General features: G+C 47.9%; 1 protein-coding gene across 4 annotated transcripts in view; it reads left to right on the forward strand.

Moving 5' to 3' along the window:
* LOC128403188 (aldehyde dehydrogenase family 3 member A2-like) overlaps positions 1–18032 on the forward strand; it is a 34047-nt gene extending 16015 nt beyond the window's left edge. For 2 of the 4 annotated variants that reach the window (XM_053367859.1, XM_053367857.1), the window contains exons 6-12: positions 2784–2901; positions 3751–3892; positions 7229–7406; positions 9671–9759; positions 11531–11766; positions 15510–15627; positions 17723–18032. In XM_053367859.1, coding sequence (XP_053223834.1) covers positions 2784–2901; positions 3751–3892; positions 7229–7406; positions 9671–9759; positions 11531–11766; positions 15510–15590 — 844 coding nt within the window. In that variant the 3' untranslated portion in view covers positions 15591–15627; positions 17723–18032. Of the gene's footprint in view, positions 1–2783; positions 2902–3750; positions 3893–7228; positions 7407–9659; positions 9760–11530; positions 11767–15509; positions 15628–17722 lie in introns of all 4 variants that reach the window. The other 2 variants (XM_053367858.1, XM_053367860.1) reach the window with 2 other exon arrangements.
* The last annotated feature ends 1064 nt before the right edge of the window (positions 18033–19096 follow it).

The raw sequence follows: 19096 nt of genomic DNA on the forward strand, positions 1-19096 counted from the left end.
GTCCCTTCCAACTCTCCAACTCTTATTATTCTAGAGAGCCTTCTCTCTTTTTTTTAATAATAATTTTTATTGAGTTTACATTATTTTTACCATAGTCACCGTCCTTTAAAATCATAACATCATCTATAGTCTTGCTCAAACTGAGCCTCAACTTCCCCTCCCTCCCATTACTTGGCTTTCATCAATATTCGCTTACAACTTAGCATTTCTGTATCAACCTATTTACCTCCTTTCATGCTTATAAAGTTTACCTTATTAATTGTAAAGAGATTCCAAAAATTAGCATTACAAAATATTTTAACTCAAACCTGGCAAGCGTTTTCAAATGTTTACAATGTTCTCTCATATATTGTATAAATTTACTCCAGTCCTTTTCAAACAGCTCATCGCATTGGTTTGGTATCTTCCCCATCAGCTTCGCCAGTTCTGCATATTCCATCATTTTAGTCTGCCATTCTTCCAATGTTGGGAGTTCCTGCTGCTTCCATTTCTGGGCAAAAAGTATCCTCGTAGCTGTGGTAGCATACATAAATTTATATTTTGGGGGGGAATTTCTTCTCCAATTACACCCAACAAAAACGCCTCTAGTTTTTTAATAAAGGTATTTTTTAAAACCTTTTTCAGTTCGTTATATATCATATCCCAGTAGGCTTTAACCTTAGTACAAGTCCACCACATATGGAAGAAATTCCCCTCCTTTTCCTTACATTTCCATCTAGAGAGCCTTGTCTGCTCATCTCTGCACCCAAGAGGCCCTGTAGGGAATGAGCTGGCCTTTCAGATATTTGGGGCCTGAGTTGATTTTAGCCAGAAGCCTCCCAAGCAAGGGAATGATGTGAGAGATCCCCGCTGGATCCCCCACCAATCACAGCCTGCCCCCTATTGGCTTTCCTTCCTGCCTGCCTCCTTTTTTCCAACCAGCCCCTGGGGGGCCGTGCCTATCAGCTCCTTCCTCCTCCTTCCTCCCTTGTAGACCTCAGCAGGTAAGGTAAAGGTAAAGGTACCCCTGCCCGTACGGGCCAGTCTTGACAGACTCTAGGGTTGTGCGCCCATCTCACTCAAGAGGCCGGGGGCCAGCGCTTTCCGGAGACACTTCCGGGTCACATGGCCAGTGTGACAAGATGCATCTGGCGAACCAGTGCAGCACACGGAAACGCCGTTTACCTTCCCGCTGGTAAGCGGTCCCTATTTATCTACTTGCACCCAGGGGTGCTTTCAAACTGCTAGGTTGGCAGGCGCTGGGACCGAGCAGCGGGAGCGCACCCCGCCGCGGGGATTCGAACCGCCGACCTTTCGATCGGCAAGCCCTAGGCGCTGAGGCTTTTACCCACAGCGCCACCGGCGTCCCACCTCAGCAGGTAGGAGGCACCAAAACTAGAATCAGTTGGCTTTGCTCTGGCGCCACCTGCTGTTGGGCTCCTGGCCTTTCGCCCTATGAGTGATGAAACAGCCCTCTTCTCTTTGCTCGCGGGATCTGAGAAATTGCCCTTCGTTCTAAGCCTTGAATCCGGCTCAGTAGAAAATTCCATGTGTGGTTACGCCACAATGATGGGTGTTCACAGCGTTATGACATAGGCTGCCTCTTTTCCTGAACCTTGGTTTACTTCTAACCTGCTTGGATGTATTTTGCATCATCGGCTTGCATTGAGCAATCGAGAGCAGGGGAGCCAAAGTTCAAATTCTCCCTCCTCCTCCCCTTTTCAAATAAAATAACAGCTGATGCATTCTGGAAATCTGAGCTGACTTTTGTGGTGGGGAAGGTTTTTTGGGCCCCCGACGCATGCCAGAAGTGGGCAGCGCAGGAGGAAGAATTTGTACCTATGTGCTTTTCGCTACACGCTCTCTCTCTCTGCATCCAAGGGAGTGGAAGGCGTGATCCAAATTCGAGGTTACACTCCAGCCAGGCAGAAACACTTATGGGGGTTCCAGCAAAGGATGTTTGGCCCCAGGAGACTTAGGAGGAACGGACGGGGAAGTCCAGAGGCCCACAACTGGCCTCTCAACCTGGGGTTCCCCATCCCTGATGCTAGAGCATGTTGGTTTTGCAGTTGTGCATCAGACCTGGCTGGCGTGCCATTGTGGGTGAGTGAGGCCCTGGGCATAAAAAGGTTAAAGGGACCCCTGACCATTAGGTCCAGTCGTGGCCGACTCTGGGATTGCGGTGCTCATCTCGCTTTATTGGCCTCAGGAGCCGGCGTACAGCTTTCGGGTCATGTGGCCAGCATGACTGAGCCGCTTCTGGCGAACCAGAGCAGCGCATGGAAACGCCGTTTACCTTCCCACCGGAGCAGTACCTATTTATCTACTTACTCTTTGATGTGCTTTTGAACTGCTAGGTTGGCAGGAGCAGGGACCGAGCAACGGGAGCTCACCCCGTCGCGGGGATTCGAACTGCCGACCTTCTGATCGGCAAGTCCTAGGCTCTGTGGTTTAACCCACAGCGCCACCCGCGTCCCTGGGCATAGCTGTCAACTTTTTCCTTTTCTTGCAAGGAATCCTATTCGGAATAAGGGAATTTCCCTTAAAAAATGGGAAACGTTGACAGTTATGGCCCTGGGGAACCCCAAAGGATGCAATCTTCCAAACAGCAATTATTAGATCTCTTAGAAAGGCTGCACATTGCCAATTGATTCTCTTTCAACACTGCAATGTCTTGGTGTAGCCCAGACAGGATTTAGTAGCGAAATCCCCTCCCCACCGTCCTTTGGAAAGGTTTACCTCTCCCAAGACACTAGTCCATGGCGTTAGATCTTAGGTCTCTCTCTCCTCCTTTTTCCCGGCAGGCGGATCACATGGGGGAAATTCATGAATTGCGGCCAGACCTGCATCGCCCCCGACTACATTCTGTGCGACCCGTCCATCCAAAACCAAATAGTGGAGACGGTTAAGAAGACGCTGAAGGTGAGGTGTTAGAATTCGTTCACAGGAGCCTTGTGCCATCAAGGATACATGGCTTTACAGTCGTAGCTTGGAAGTCGAAAGGGAATACGTTCCGGAAGTCCGTTTGACTTCCAAAACATTCGGAAACCAAAGCGCGGCTTCTGATTGGCTGCGGGAAGTTCCTGCAGCCAATCGGAAGCCCCGTCGGACGTTCAGGTTCCAAAGAACCTTCACAAACCAGAACACTCACTTCCGGGTTTGCAGCATTCGGGAGCCAAAACGTCCGAGTACCAAGGCGTTGGGGATCTAAGGTACGACCGTATTGTTCCATTACATTTCTAAGCCAATGACCTGGAATGGTCATGCCAGGGCGTTGGGAACCCCAAGGCTGTGACGCTTTGCGGTTTAAAGTTTTTGAGTCTCTTATTTTCCTTGCATCCACCCTTTTCTGATTGCTTGCTTGTTAACAAGTCAATTAAATGGCTAGTTAGGACCACAAGAAGTTTTGTAAGGAGAAACATATGAAATATTGCAAAGCAGAGAAAGAACAGAGATATTAGTTATGAGATTTAAATGTAATAGTGAAAGTCAGAAATGTAAATTAAGTGAATAGATTGGAAAATTTTCAGATGTGATTGATGGAAGTCAAAAAATTGTATAAGATATAAAAGTATGTTTAATTATTGTTGAAAATGATATGTTAAAAAACTATAGATAGATAGATAGATAGATAGATAGATAGATAGATAGATAGATAGATGATAGATAGTCAATAAAATGAAAACAAATTTTAAAAAACCAGGAGGCTAGCCCTCCCAGCCACCCTGAGCCAACGTGGCCTTGTTGACCCTCCCCCCCCCCCCCCGGCAGGAATTTTACGGCGAGGACATGAAGAAATCCCCGGACTACGAGAGGATTGTGAACAAGCGCCATTTCAAGAGACTCATGGGCCTCCTGGAAGGGCAGAAGATCGCTTACGGCGGGGAAACGGATGAATCCACGTGCTTCATAGGTAAAGCCGGGAGGGATCTGAGTTTCGTTCTGAATCTCAGGCCGTGTTTTTCGGACGCACGGGCAGAAGCAATCTGCATGCCTCTTCTGTGTGGAGGAGGAGGAAGAATGAATCGGTTGGGTGGATAAATACATGTTGTTGTGCATGGGATTAAAAACAGGGTGTTTACAGCAGTGTTGCAAAAGGGGAAGCTCTGCTTCTGCCTGCAGAAGGCTTTGGGTTCAATCCCCTGCTCTGACGCTGCAAAAGGCAGCTTCCTACATTCCTCTTTAAATCAGACCATGAGGACTAGAATCTTGCTTTGTTTTCAAGAGCTGTGGCCGAGTGGTAAGAGTGTCGGCTTTTGCCCACCTCCACCCCAATGTCTGAAACTCTGAAGAGCTGCTGCCAGTCCGTGTAGGCATCCCACCAGATGTCAAAGGGAACAACCAGCACCAGACTTTTAGAAGACATCTGAAGGCAGCCCTCTTTAGGGAAGCGTTTAATGTTTGACACATTACTGTATTTTAATATTTGGTTGGAAGCCGCCCAGAGTAGCTGGGGAAGCCCAGCCAGGTGGGCGGGGTATAAATAATAAATTATAATTATAATTATTATAATTATAGGCAATACAGTGGTACCTCAGGTTACATACGCTTCAGGTTACAGACTCCACTAACCCAGAAATAGTGCTTCAGGTTAAGAACTTTGCTTCAGGATGAGAACAGAAATCGTGCTCCGTCGGCGCAGCAGCAGCGGGAGGCCCCATTAGCTAAAGTGGTGCTTCTGGTTAAGAACAGTTTCAGGTTAAGTACAGACCTCCAGAACAAATTAAGTACTTAAACCGAGGTACCACTGTACTGAGCAAGATAGAGCAGCGGTCTGACTGTATATAAGGGTCTTGTATTTAAAGGATCGTCCTTTTAGCCAACTTTAAAAGTGCCCCCAGGAAGCAGATTATTTTTTTAACAACCTAATTTTTAATACAAAGATGTGCAACAGTTGCAAACAGCAAACAGCTTTCCCCCCCAAATTTAATTTCTCACACTGGAAGGAAGCCCCCCGCCTTTTTTAAGACATGGGTGTTGTCTGAGTCGTCAGAGCAGGAGGCTCTTAATCTCAGGGCTGTGGGTTCGAGCCCCGTGTTGGGCAAAATAATAATAAATAGTAATAATAAATTTTATTTATACCCCGCCCTCCCTGGCCAGAGCTCAGGGCGGCTAACACCAATAAAATCAAAGTGAAAACAAAATAGTGGGGAAAGAGGGGTGGGGAGAGAAAGAACAAAACCCCAATTTAAAATACAGGTTAAAATGCAATTTAAAAAAAGTAGCTGATAAATCAAGATCATAAGGGGAGGGAAACATAAGGGTCAGACCGAGATTCCTGCCTTGAAAGGGGTTGAGCTAGATGACTCTCGTGGTCCCTCTCAACTCTGCAATTCTTTGATTCTGTGAAGTCTAAAAGCAAAGCAGGGGTTCAGAACCTCTGCATCAGAAGTGGGGGAAACCTGAGCAACAAACAGGCAGCAAGGTGGCGCCCCCACCTGGCCGGAGTTGAAACTGAAGAGGCTCCCTTATAAGACTCCTGTGGCATCAGCCACTTGGGTACAACGCCCCTGCCATGTAGGGTCCTCAGGCTGAATATTGCCAGGTGGAAATGTTGGGGTGATCCTATTATTATTATTATTATCATCAGCTTTAAGCTCTTCCCCCAAATCACAGGTGAATTGCAGGGGAGGCTGGTTCCGGGGAGAGGTGGAGAGTTTTTAGAACTGAGCGCTAGCAGCTTGAGAAGTTTATACGGAAGCTAGTGTGGGATTTGGAGCCCAATCCTTTGAAGTTCTACTCAGAAGCAAACTCCCTTCTGGTGCCTGCTGACCTGTACAAGTTGACTTGTCTCTTAATCCCCTTTTAATTAACTTTAGAACCGTGTTCTTTTTAATACCTGCTTCAGCTTATTAATAATTTGAATGCCTTTTTTTTTTTGGTAAACTGCTTGGGCTTTAAAAAAAATTGAACTGTAATTAAATACAGAGTTATTAATAATATTTTTTTAAAAAAAATTACAGCTGCAAAGTGAGTGCAAATGGATTCCATGCAGGGTTTACTCCCAGGGAAGCATGCAAAGGATTGGCATGAGAATCTTTTCGGCTGGAGACGTTCTGGTTCAATTTTGGAAATGTTAGGGTTTTTTGTATCCTGTTAATGCACCATTAGGATGCGGGTGACGCTGTGGGTTAAACCACAGAGCCTAGGACTTGCCAATCAGAAGGTCGGCGGTTCGAATCCCCACAACGGGGTGAGCTCCCGTTGCTCGGTCCCTGCTCCTGCCAACCTAGCAGTTCAAAGGCACGTTAAAGTGCAAGTAGATAAATAGGTACTGCTCCGGCGGGAAGGTAAACGGCGTTTCCACTGGTTCACCAGAAGCGTCTTAGTCATGCTGGCCACATGACCTGGAAGCTGTACGCCGCCTCCCTCGGCCAATAAAGCGAGATGAGCGCCGCAACCCCAGAGTCGGCCACGACTGTACCTAACGGTCAGGGGTCCCTTTACCTTTACCTTAATGCACCATTAATTAATTAAAGAGGTTTATATACGAGTCTACTCTCTGATTCGAGTCTACTCTGAGCAGGACTAACATTGCATTTGATATTTTAGTTATTTCTTATATATATAAACGCATTTATATCCCACATTTTTACTCTTGAGGAGTTCAAGGGGGTCTACATAGTTCTCCCCTTAATAATAATAAAAAAATTTATTTATATCCTGCCCTCCCTGGCCAAAGCCGGGCTCATCATATAAATAAGAAAATATGCATAATACAATATACAATATGCAAATAAAATAACATTCAACATTCATTAAAATAACATAGAATAATATTAAATATCAGCATTTCAAGGTGAATCAGAAATCTACTCTTAACAGTTATATTGTGATTTCTAAACGCCAGTCAATAAAACAGCAGCAAGCCACAGTGCACAGCAAAATACAATACGAAATGAGAAGCAGAGACTGGAGGTTGGGGCAAGGCAGGGGGAAAGAGGCCTTGCCTGATGGAGCCTCTGCCCTCGCAGTTCTTCCTCCAGGCAAGGCAGGTGGTAGCGTGGATTGCATCACTTCATTACCCCCCACAACAAACCTGCGAGGAAGGTTAGGCTCAGAAGCAACGACTGGCCCAAGGTCACCAGGTAAACTTCCTAGCCGAGTGGGGATTCGAATCCTGGCCTCCCAGGTCTAGCTCCAACACTCCAACCACTACACCACACTGTCTCTTTCCTCCGACCTCCACGTATGAGCAGGTTACCCTGCCCTTTCCCCTCCCACCCTGGATTCACCTCTTTTCTCTCAGCACCAACCATTCTCACGGACGTCAGCCGGGAATCCAAGGTCATGCAGGAGGAGATCTTCGGCCCCATCCTGCCCATCGTCACCGTCAAGGGCCTGGACGACGCCATCCAGTTCATCAACCAGCGGGAGAAGCCCCTGGCCCTCTACGTCTTCGCCGACAACAAGGTAAGAGTTCAGAGGTCAGGTTTCGCACTCGGGTCACGGAGCCTCTCGGGACACAAACCACTTCCGGGCTGCGTCGATTCGTTCCGGCCTCAGTCCCGGTTGCAAACCGTTTGGGTTTCAGTCCTAGTGCTTGGAGTCAGATTGCCCCCAACAGTGGAGAAAGTAGCCGTTGTTCCTGGTAGCCACTGAGAGCATGAATTTGTCATTTTTAAAGCCACTGTTATTATTATTAATAATAATAATAATTATAATTTTTATTTATACCCTGCCCTCCCCAGCCAAGGCAGGGCTCAGGGCGGCTAACAAGCAATAATAAAAACAAGTTGAATGAATACAACTTAAAAACAAGATTAAAATACATTAAAATATTGAAACATTAAAATATTAAAATGCAGCCTCATCACAGGAGGAGAAAGGAAAAAGAAAAAAGAATATGACTATTTCTCCTTTATTTTAGTCTGTCTCTGCATTGGACTTGAAACTTCACATACGGAATTGTTTGTGTACAGTGGACGCTCAGGTTGCGAACGTGATCCTTGCAGGAGGCACGTTCGCAACCTGCAGCTTTCGCAACCCACAGCTCTGCGCATGCGCAGGTCACAATTCGGTGCTTCTGCGCATGTGCAAAGTGTGATTTAGTACTTCTGCACGAGCGCTGAAACCCGTTCGGTACTTCTGGGTTTTGGCGTGTCCATAACCCGAAAACGCGCAACCTGAAGCGTCTGTAACCCGAGGTATGACTGTATCTGTATGGGATCGTTTTAAATTGTTTTTGTGGTGACGTTGCATTGAGACGGTTTATGGGAAGCAATTCACGGACCGCATCAAATCCACAATTTCTTACACTTTATTTTGTTCATGAATCGCCTCCTGGGACACCTCTGGACGCGGTTTTCGCAATGCAGTAGAAGCATTTATATGAACAGTAAAAACAAAACAAATTACATATATAACAACAGTTTGAGCAACTGCATGCGTACACACAAAAAAAACTTCAAAACTAGTGCAGGCGCCATATAAAGATGTCAATTAGAAGATTCTGTTGGGAGATGAAAAGTCTTCAACGGGGACCCAGAAGGTGATAGAAAAGGCTGCTTTCTGATTTTTAACGGGAGGGAGTTTTAGAAGGCAGGAGCCGCCACGCCATAGGCCAAATTCTAACGTTGTATGGAATGGACTTCCAGATAAGATCATCATAATAATAAATAATAAAATTTTATTTATATCCCACCCTCCCCAGCTGAAGCCGGGCTCAGAGCGGCTAACAACAGTAAAATAATACAACATACTAAAATCAATTTAAATCAAATTAATGGCAACCATTGGGCTAGAGTTCTGTGAGGACTGCCAAAGGAGGGGGTCAGGCTGCGCCCTGGCCAAAGGCCTGGTGGAACAGCTCTGTCTTGCAGGCTCTGCGGAAAGATGTCAAGTCCCGCAGGGCCCTAGTCTCTTGTGACAGAGTGTTCCACCAGATCGGAGCCACAGCTGAAAAAGCCCTGGCTCTGCTTGACGCCAGCCTAACCTCTCTGTGGCCTGGGACCTTCAAGATGTTTTTGTTTGAAGACCGTAAGGTCCTCCGTGGGACATACCAGGAGAGGCGGTCCCGTAGGTACAAGGGTCCTAGGCTGTGAAAGGCTGTCTCCTGCAGAGTGCAGTGATCCATTGATCAGGGCATCCCGGTCTGGAGCTGTGTGACCGGGTGGCGCTGTGGGTTAAACCACAGAGCCTAGGGCTTGCCGATCAGAAAGTCAGCGGTTCGAATCCGGGGTGAGCTCCCATTGCTCGGTCCCTGCTCCTGCCAACCTAGCAGTTCGAAAGCACGTCCAAGTGCAAGTAGATAAATAGGTACCACTCCGGCGGGAAGGTAAACGGCGTTTCTGTGCGCTGCTCTGGTTCGCCAGAAGCGGCTTAGTCCTGCTGGCCACATGACCCGGAAGCTGTATGCCGGCTCCCTCGGCCTATAGAGCGAGATGAGCGCCACAACCCCAGAGTCGGCCACGACTGGACCTAATGGTCAGGGGTCCCTTTACCTTCACTAGGCCTCTGCCCACCAGGAACTTGGCCCCAATTCTGTTTCAGGGTCTCGGTCATCGACCCACAGCAGAACCAAGCCTGCCTCCCCCAAATACTGAGGTGTCATTTATTCCGTCCCGCCAGTTAATCAGCCCAAGAGCGAGTCGATGGATCTTTTGCTTGAGCTGGTTATAAGCTTGCGGTCTCATTTCCCTCTCTTATCCTCCCCCCCTTCTTTTTCCCCTCCCTCCCAGATAATCAAAAGGATGATTGCAGAGACTTTCAGCGGAGGGGTGACAGCCAACGATGTTCTGATGCACTTCACTCTCCCTTGCTTCCCGTTTGGAGGTGTTGGTGAGTCAGTCGCCCCTCAGGGACACGGGGGGTGTGTGTGTGTGCCAAGATGGCAGGGGAGGACATGGGATTGGATGGGGGCTTCCTTGGCACCCTTTCCTATTCAGGAGGAGTTTTGCCTCATGCCTTGGGGCAAGCTGCTCTGCCTCAGCCCTCCCTCCCCTCTCTCTTCAGAGGTTACTTATGGCAGCCTGCTTTACAAGGCTGTTGTGAATAATAATAATAATAATAATAATAATAATAATAATAAATAAATTTATTTTATTTATACCCAGCCAGAGCCGGGCTCAGGGCAGCTATCACCAATAAAATCACAGTAAAAACATAATAGGGGGGAAAGAGGGGGCGGGGAGAAAAACCCAATTTAAAATACAGGTTAAAATGCAATTTAAAATGCAGCCTCATTTTAAAGTAGCTGATAAATCAAGACCATAAGGGGAGGGAAACATAAGGGTCAGACTGAGTCCAAACCAAAGGCCAGGCGGAACAGCTCTGTCTTGCAGGCCCTGTTGAAAGATGTCAAGTCCCGCGGGCCCTAGTCTCTTGTGACAGAGCGTTCCACCAGATCGGGGCCAGTACTGAAAAGGCCCTGGTTGAGACCAACCTAACCTCCTTGAGGTTGGAACCTCCAAAGTGTTGTTATTTGTGGACCTTAAGGTCCTTTGCGGGGCATTCCAGGAGAGGTGGTCCCGTAGGTACGTGGGTTCTAGGCCCTCCCTAAAGCCTGGCACTCACTTGATCCTGGTTTGCCCTGGCGTTTTAGATTCTCGTGATCTCCCTTGGTATGCTTTGTGATTTTTATCCGCAGTCCTTCCTCCCGTTGGCCAACATCAGGATTTTACAGCATTGTACCCACATTGCGCACTGCTCTGAAATCCGTTTCAACGAATAAACAAATGAACACATTAACAAACTTTGAACAGTTACAGAAAGGTAGCCGTGTTGGTCTGCCATACTCAAAACAAACAAACAAACAAATTTCTTTCCAGTAGCACCTTAAAGACCAACTAAGTTAGTTCTTGGTATGAGCTTTCGTGTGCATGCACACTTCTAGTGTATCTGAAGAAGTGTGCATGCACACGAAAGCTCATACCAAGAACTAACTTAGTTGGTCTTTAAGGTGCTACTGGAAAGAAATTTGTTTGTTTGTTTGTTTTAAACTTTGAACACGCAGTGCTATATAAATTGTGTTTGTTTATAATTGATTATACACTTAGCTTAATATAACCAGATGTTCTTTTTATTTTTGCTAATTTATCATAACATTATTTATACCGGTTTTATTTAATAACAGTTTATCATAACCTTAATTATTACTAAATAATAATGGGTTGTATCTGGCTATGTCTTACTCAGAGTAGGCTCATTGAAATGAAGGAATATACTTTAACTCTCAGTCTGACTTAGTTGGATTCTTTTCTTCCAGAGCTATATATTATTTGATGGTTTGTGGTTTTCTTTTTTTGGCAGCTTGAGGACTGGTGACTTTTTTGACAGAAGTATGTGTTTATTGCTTGAGGACTTGCGACTTTTTTCGGCATCGCTATACATCATTGGTTGAGGACTAGTTACTTTATTTTTTTTGACAGATCTGTAGGCTAATTGCTTTGAGGGCTAGTGAATTGGGGGGGGGGGTTGGCAGATTGATTTATCCAGCTTCCCTCTCCCACTTGATGGGTTTTTGTTTTGTTCCTGCAAGGTCAAAGGAAGTGGACCAACTCTTTCCTCCATGCTTAGACCTTGCTTGCCATTGTCCCCCCCCCCTTTCCAGGTAACAGCGGGATGGGGGCCTACCATGGCCGGTACAGCTTTGAGACCTTCTCCCACAAACGCTCCTGCCTCGTCCGAGCCCTCAAGATGGAAGCTGTCAACAACCTCCGCTACCCGCCCAGCAGCCGCAAGAAGGTAGATTGGGCCAAGTTCTTTGTCCTGAAGAAGTTCAACAAACGCAAGATTGGGCTCGCCCTCCTGGCAGTCTTGGGCATCCTGGTGGCCGTCGTGGTCAAGGTGAGCTGTTGGCATATACTGGCTGCACTAATAATAATAATAATAATTTATCATTTATACCCCGCCCATCTGGCTGGGTTTCCCCAGCCACTCTGGGCGGCTCCCAACAGAATATTAAAATCATGATAAAACATCAAACATTAAAAACTTCCCTATACAGTGGTACCTCGGGTTACAGACGCTTCAGGTTACAGACTCCGCTAACCCAGAAATAGTACCTCGGGTTAAGAACTTTGCTTCAGGGTGAGAACAGAAATCACGCGGCGGCAGCGGGAGGCCCCATTAGCTAAAGTGGTGCTTCAGGTTAAGAACAGTTTCAGGTTAAGAACGGACCTCTGGAATGAATTAAGTTCTTAACCCGAGATACCACTGTACAGGGTTGCTTTCAGATGTCTTCTAAAAGTCAGGTAGTTGTTTATTTCCTTGACATCTGGTGGGAGGGTGTTCCACAGGGCAGGCGCCACCACCGAGAAGGCCCTCTTCCGGCCCTGCCTCAACTCAAAATCTGGGAGGTAGGGAAGCAACCTGCCCTGAGCAGGATTGCACTTCCCTGGTAGGAGCAAGATTGCAGCTTGGGGGTCAACAGTAGATGGCCTGGCCACTGTACTCCCAAGCTCTGCCAATTTGCAGGTTGGATTATTGCAGTTCACTCTATGCAGGGCTGCTGCAGCAGCCAGTCTCCTTGCTGGAGTTCCCTTCAGATCTCAAGTAATTCAATTTAAAACAGCGACGTTGTTTGCCAGTTCTTAAAGCATTAGAAGACCCAAATACCCAAAAGACTGCTTCCTTCCTTACGTGGACCCTTCTGGGTGTTAACATTGACCCGAGGGGGTGCCTTGGGAGAAGGTGGTCCTTGTCCTGCATGGTACAAATGATGGCTTCTGACAGCAGAGATGTACATTCTCAGGACCCTCACCTTAATTCTGTGTTTTAAAGTTTTTAACAGTGTGTTTTAATAATAATAATTTATTATTTATACCCTGCCCATCTGACTGGGTTTCCCCAGCCACTCTGGGCAGCTCCCAACAGAATATTAAAATCATGATAAAACATCAAACATTAAAAACTTCCCTATACAGTGGTACCTCGGGTTACAGACGCTTCAGGTTACAGACTCCGCTAACCCAGAAATAGTACCTCGGGTTAACTTTGCTTCAGGATGAGAACAGAAATCACGCGGCGGCAGCAGGAGGCCCCGTTAGCTAAAGTGATACCTCAGGTTAAGAACAGTTTCAGGTTAAGAACGGACCTCTGGAATGAATTAAGTTCTTAACCCGAGATACCACTGTACAGGGTTGCTTTCAGATGTCTTCTAAAAGTCAGGTAGTTGTTTATTTCCTTGACATCTGGTGGGAAGGCGTTCCACAGGGCAGGCGCCACCACCGAGAAGGCCCTCTGCCTGGTTCCCTGTAACCACATCTCGCAGGGAGGGAACCACCAGAAGGCCCTCAGCACTGGACCTCAGTGTCCAGGTTGAACGGAGTGGAGACGCTCCTTCAGGTATACAGGACCGAGGCCATTTAGGCCTTTCAAGGTCAGCACCAACACTTTGAATTGTGCTTGGAAACGTACTGGGAGCCAATGCAGGTCTTTTCAGGACCAGTGTTATGTGGTCTCAGCCGCCGCCCCCAGTCCCCAGTCTAGCTGCTGCATTCTGGATTAGTTGCAGTTTCTGGGTCACCTTCAAAGGTAGCCCCACGTAGAGCGCATTGCAGTAGGCCAAGCGGGAGATAACTAGAGCATGTACCACTCTGGTCAGACAGTTTGCGGGCAGGGAGGGTCTTAGCCTGCGTACCAGATGGAGCTGGGAGACAGCAGAGGAATGGTTGGAGGCACCAGCAGAGACTCTGAGCCCGAGGAGTGGGGGGACGATGAGGGAGAAGACCGGGAAGAGAAGTTGGAAGCTGAAGAGCTAACGTGGCTTAGTGAGCAGGAAGAGGCTGTAACAGAGAGCAGTCCAGAATCAGAGGCCGAAGCTGGAGCAGGAGAGGAGGGAGGCCGAGAGGCCAAGATGAGTTTGGAGGGGCACAGGGGTCTCCCCTTCCTGAAGCAACAAGCTGCTCTCCCCGCTTGCCTCCCAGAACCAGGAGAGGCATGAAAAGGGCAGAGAAATTAACGTCAGCGCAGGCGTACTCTCAGATTGCGTAGGGAAAGGAGAGGGGGAGAGTTAGGCAGCTGTGAGGTGGCAGGGATTTTCAGTCTCCGCAACAGCTTCATGGGGCAAGGCCTGGCAGAGATGAGTCGCTGTGCTCCTTAGGCCTGACGCTCCTGTGCAGATCGTGGATTTTTCGTGTGGCCTTCCCAGCGGGGCTTAACTGGGAGCTAAGTTGTCCGTCCTTGCTGGGACTCTGCTGAAAGGAGGTAGGGTGTCGGAAGGGCTGTCGGGTCACGGAAAAGGGCGAAGGCCCGGTTCCCGGCTGCCCTGGAGGGCAGAACTAATGAGGTTGGGTAAAAGGAGGGTCGATTTTGGCTGAACTTTAGAAGGAACATCAGAACAGTCAAGGCAGTTGGCCAACAGGGCCCACTGCAGACCTGGAAAGGGCCCCTAGGGTCATCCAGTCCACCCCCTCCTGCAGTGCAGAAATCTCAACATGCAAGAGGGGGTGGGCTTTCCCCCCGATGTGGGACTTCAGGCGCAGCCTGGGCAGTCACCTGTTGTTGGAGAGAGTGGCGACTGGTGCCCAGTAGCATGGAAAGCAGGGAGACCGGACGGGAGGAGGAGCCAGAGCAAAACGGTAGGCGGAGCTAGAGCCAGTAGTTCTGATTGGTTGTAAGAAGGCAGGCGGGGCCAGCTGTGGTTGGTGCAGTGTTTTAAGGGCTGTTCCTTTACGGGGGGGGGGGGTTCAGTCTTATTTGACTCCTGTTGTAAATCGCCCGGCAGCTTGTGTGAAAGGTGGCATACTTTTCTTAAGACAGAATGAGTGCTCACACACACGTCTTTGTGAACCGCTCAGAGGCAACTGTAGTTCAGTGGTTTAAATATGTAAGTGAAATTGAATATATAATTTATCTGAATAATTGTGGGGGGGGGCAGGAATGAGTGAGTGGGCTGCCCCCAGAAAGAGATGGAGTGGGAACGGTTTCTAAGACCCGTGTGGCTGATTGGGTGGTTGTTTGCCCTGTTCTCTTGACCTAGGAATTTGGTTAAATTGGGGAAAATGTTAATTATTGTCCTCTCTACACTTTTGCTGTGCTTGCCTTAGGACGGTGCAGTTCATTTCTTCGTTATCTTTACAGATTCTGTCATTTTTTGTTACACCGTTGTCATTTACTTCCGTACATTTCTATTATCATTACTTCATTTCATTGCTCACCGCCTTGGGATTGGAAATATTCAGTGAAGAGCAGGTTATAGACACACAGAAATAAAAAATGAAAATAGATCGGCACTGGGAGGCCCCATCTGATTCTCCAAATTCTGCTCTTCCAGCCCCCATTTCTGCCTTCAACCTCATTTTCTTCTCTGACATCATCGCCCAGAGGCAACCTTTTGGCTCTCCAGACGTTGCTGAACTCCAACTCCCATAATTCCACTGGCCGGTGGCCCTGCAGCCTGCTGGGAGTTGAAGTCCAACAACAGCTGCAGCCTCTATACAGGTTCCCCAAGGCCTGGCACTCCCCTGTATGGGTGCGTTCCTTCCCTACAAGAACTCGGCCCACGAGCCCATGGCATTTTAAGTCTGACAAAAGCAGGGGTGCCCCCTTACCCAATCCATTTCTCATTTTCTTCTGGTTCTCCCCAGAACGGCCGGGTTGGGCTAGGGATTAAGACCTTGCTGGCTGCAGTGGCCACACAGAGAATGTGGAACCTCAGTAGGAAGTGATGAAACCCATATTCAAAGCCGGCGCCGTTCAGGGGAGGTAGGAGTCTCCTTTCTTGCTATTCCGCGCCCGTCTCCCGTGTGGCCCCTGCATGTGGCTTGCACAGATGCGGGGGCCGCATGATTTAAAAATGGCATGCGCTCGGTTGTGGCTTTCTGTAACTGAGCAGCATCGGGGGAGAGTTTAGTTCAGGGGTGAGGAACCCCGGCGGTCTTGCAGGCACAGTGGGTGTACAAAACCCATCATTCCAGCAAAATGATCAAGGGGATAAAATTACTCCTCTGCTAGGAAAAAGTGGCAGCCTTTGGGGCTTTTCGGTTCGGAGAAAAGGCAAGTCAGAGGTGACAGGACAATATATAATAATAATAATAATAATAATTTGTTATTTATACCCCACCCATCTTGCTGGGCTTCCCCAGCCACTCTGGGCGGCTTCCAACCAAATACAGTGGTACCTCAGGTTACATACGCTTCAGGTTACATACACTTCAGGTTACAGACTCCGCTAACCCAGAAATAGTGCTTCAGGTTAAGAACTTTGCTTCAGGATAAGAACAGAAATCGGGCTCTGGCAACACGGCAGCAGCAGGAGGCCCCATTAGCTAAAGTGGTGCTTCAGGTTAAGAACAGTTTCAGGTTAAGAACGGACCTCCAGAACAAATTAAGTACTTAACCCGAGGTACCACTGTATTAAAATACAGTAATGCATCAAATATTAAAAGCTTCCTTAAACAGGGCTGCCTTCAGCTGTCTTCTAAAAGTCTAGTTGTTTTTCTCTTTGACATCTGGTGGGAGGGTGTTTCACAGGGCGGGTGCCACTACCAAGAAGGCCCTCTGCCTGGTTCCCTGTAGCTTTGCTTCTCACAGCGAGGGAACTGCCAGAAGGCCCTCGGCACTGGACCTCAGTGTCCGGGTAGAACGATGGAAGTGGAGTCGTTCCTTCAGATATACTGGACTGAGGCCGTTTAGGGCTTTCAAGGTCAGCACCAACACTTTGAATTGTGCTCGGAAACGTACTGGGAGCCAATGTAGGTCTTTCAAGACCGGTGTTATGTGTTCTTGGCGGCCGCCCCCAGTCAGCAGTCTAGGATAGACTTCTATAGAATTATGCGTGGCACAGAGAAATTGGACAGAGAGAAGTTTTTCCCTCCTCGTAACACGAGAACTCGTGGGCATCTTCAGAGGTTGGAAGAATCAGGACAGATGGAAGGAATTGTTTCTTCATGCAGTCATTGTTGAGCTGTGGAACTCCCTCCCACAAGAGTGGTGTTGGCTTTAAAAGAGGCTTCAAGTGCTATCAGCGGCTCAACTCTGCCTCCACAGTCGTTGGGAACCGTAGAAGGGGATGGCGCTCTTGTGCCCAGATCCTGCTTGCAAGGTTCCCTGTGACGGACATCTGGTTGGCCCCAGGGAGAACTGGGCTGGATGGGCCAGTGGCTCTTCTCACGTAACCTGTGGCCAGGCTACTGGCTGGGGGCGTTGGGAGTCCAGCACACAGAATCATAGACTTGTGGAGTCGGCATCTAGTCCCGCAATGCAGGAATCTCAGCTATAAATACATGATAGATGGCTATCCAATCTTTGCTTAAAGACCTCCAGCGAAGGAAGGAGAGTCCGCCATCTCTTGTGGGAGTCTGTTCCACTGTCAAACGGCTCTTATTGGCAGAGAGGTCTTCCTCAGTCTCCCCATCCCTGATCTAGCAGCGCGTTGGACGCAAGATATCTCATCGTTTTTGTGGATAACAAGAAGTTCAAGTTATCTCTTCTGGGGCCAATGAGATGCTTCTGTTTTTGCGTGTGGCTTGTAATGATCTGCTGATGAGTTTAGAATGGGAGTGTTGGAAGGCACCCTGCAATGCTTGCTCCATTTGCGGTGGCCGCTTGCTATATTTGACATGTGTCCATCGCGATCGCTCGCAAAAAGACCATTTGCTGGCAAGACAGCCCCCACAGAGCTGCTACTAATCAGATTCTAAGAGCAGATGAGTCAACGGCGTGCCTCAGCATTGGACATTCTTCCACGCATAGTTTCAAATTTCTATTTTTTTCCCTTTAAAAAACCACGCACGAATGAAGGAAAACACACCGTAGATTCAAAGAGCTAATGGCGTTCAATTCTCTCTCTTTCTTCCAGGTCGCGTTTTTCTGAGTCCAGGGTTCACCGACACCATTGACGGAACAAGTCGTGTTATACAAGCTGTTCTCACCGGGTTAAGGGGGCTGGTTGCTAAAGCACACTTCTGTAAGGAATTTTGCCATTTCTTTTTAATCATTAAACACACTAAAAAGTCAAGAGGAGGACCTGAGCGACAGTCTGCGCCCGCAGCCTCCCGCTGTAAACAAGGGCGTTTTAGGCAGCGAAACCGAAAAGCGCTGTCAATATTCTTGCTGCTGTTCTTGAAGGACTCTTCACACAAAAAAATATGTCTGAGGTTTTTTAAAAAGAAAGAAGTGGACTTGCTCTGTGCTAGATAGGCTGATACATCAGAAAATTTGGACCCTTAAACCGCTTCTGTCCCAGAGTTGTCCACGCAGAAACAGTCACGAATTTCTGCTTAGGATTACAGAGGGTTAGGGTATCGCCTGCCAGAAGCTTATTGGCAGTTGTCCCGTTGCAAAACGAAAGGGCGCTGTGCGAGAGAGCAGGCTGGTTTCTGGCCTAACTCTGTGCCAAATACCTTCTTGTATCTGGTGGAGGTAGAGAACCTCTGGATTTTGCAGGACTCCCAGCATCCCTGACCAGGCTGCCTGGGGCTGATCTGGAGCTGGGAGTCCTGCAAAATCCAGACAGGCTGCAGGCCAGCTGCCCAGTCTGATTTGGCTTGCAAAGTGACACCAGCCCAGTGAAGCGGCCTTAGGGTGTGTTTGTGTGACCGATTTCAGGCCGCACGCCTCGACGCCCAGAGGTGGGGAACCTGTGACCTTCCAGATGTCAACCCCATCACATTTAAAGCACTGTGATGCCATTTTCAAAAGTCATGGCTTCCCCCCCAAAAAAATTATGGGAGCTGTAGTTGGATAAGGGTGCTCGGACTTGTTAGGAGATTCCAAGTTCCCTTCCCGGAGCTACAGTTCCCAGAGTTCACTGCAAAGAGGGAGAAGAGAAAGGGATTTGTTTTTTAAAAGAGAAGTTTCCGAGATGGGCGTTTTAATACAGCCTCCCCGCAACCTGGCATCTTCCAATATGTTTTGGGACTACAAAATCCATCAGGTTGGCTGAGGCCGATGGGACTTGTAGTCCCAACCCTCTGGAAGGCACCAGTGGAGGCTGGTCTGATTCACTACAACTGACTCATCCCATTTCTGTGCTGGAAGGTGGATTAAATTCAACCAGAGCGATCTATAGATTTGTTTCCAACTGACCTTTTCCAAGGATTTCTCTTCCTTTCATTCTTTCCCCTTTAAAATAAACACTTCTTACATAAAGTATTTTAGATGCAGAGAACGAAAGAACTGACGTGAGTTTAGAATTATTATCAAAATATTTTATATGGGAAGATGGATATAT

The sequence above is a fragment of the Podarcis raffonei genome, chromosome 15 (assembly GCF_027172205.1).
Source record: "Podarcis raffonei isolate rPodRaf1 chromosome 15, rPodRaf1.pri, whole genome shotgun sequence".
NCBI classification, from domain to species: Eukaryota; Metazoa; Chordata; class Lepidosauria; order Squamata; family Lacertidae; genus Podarcis; species Podarcis raffonei.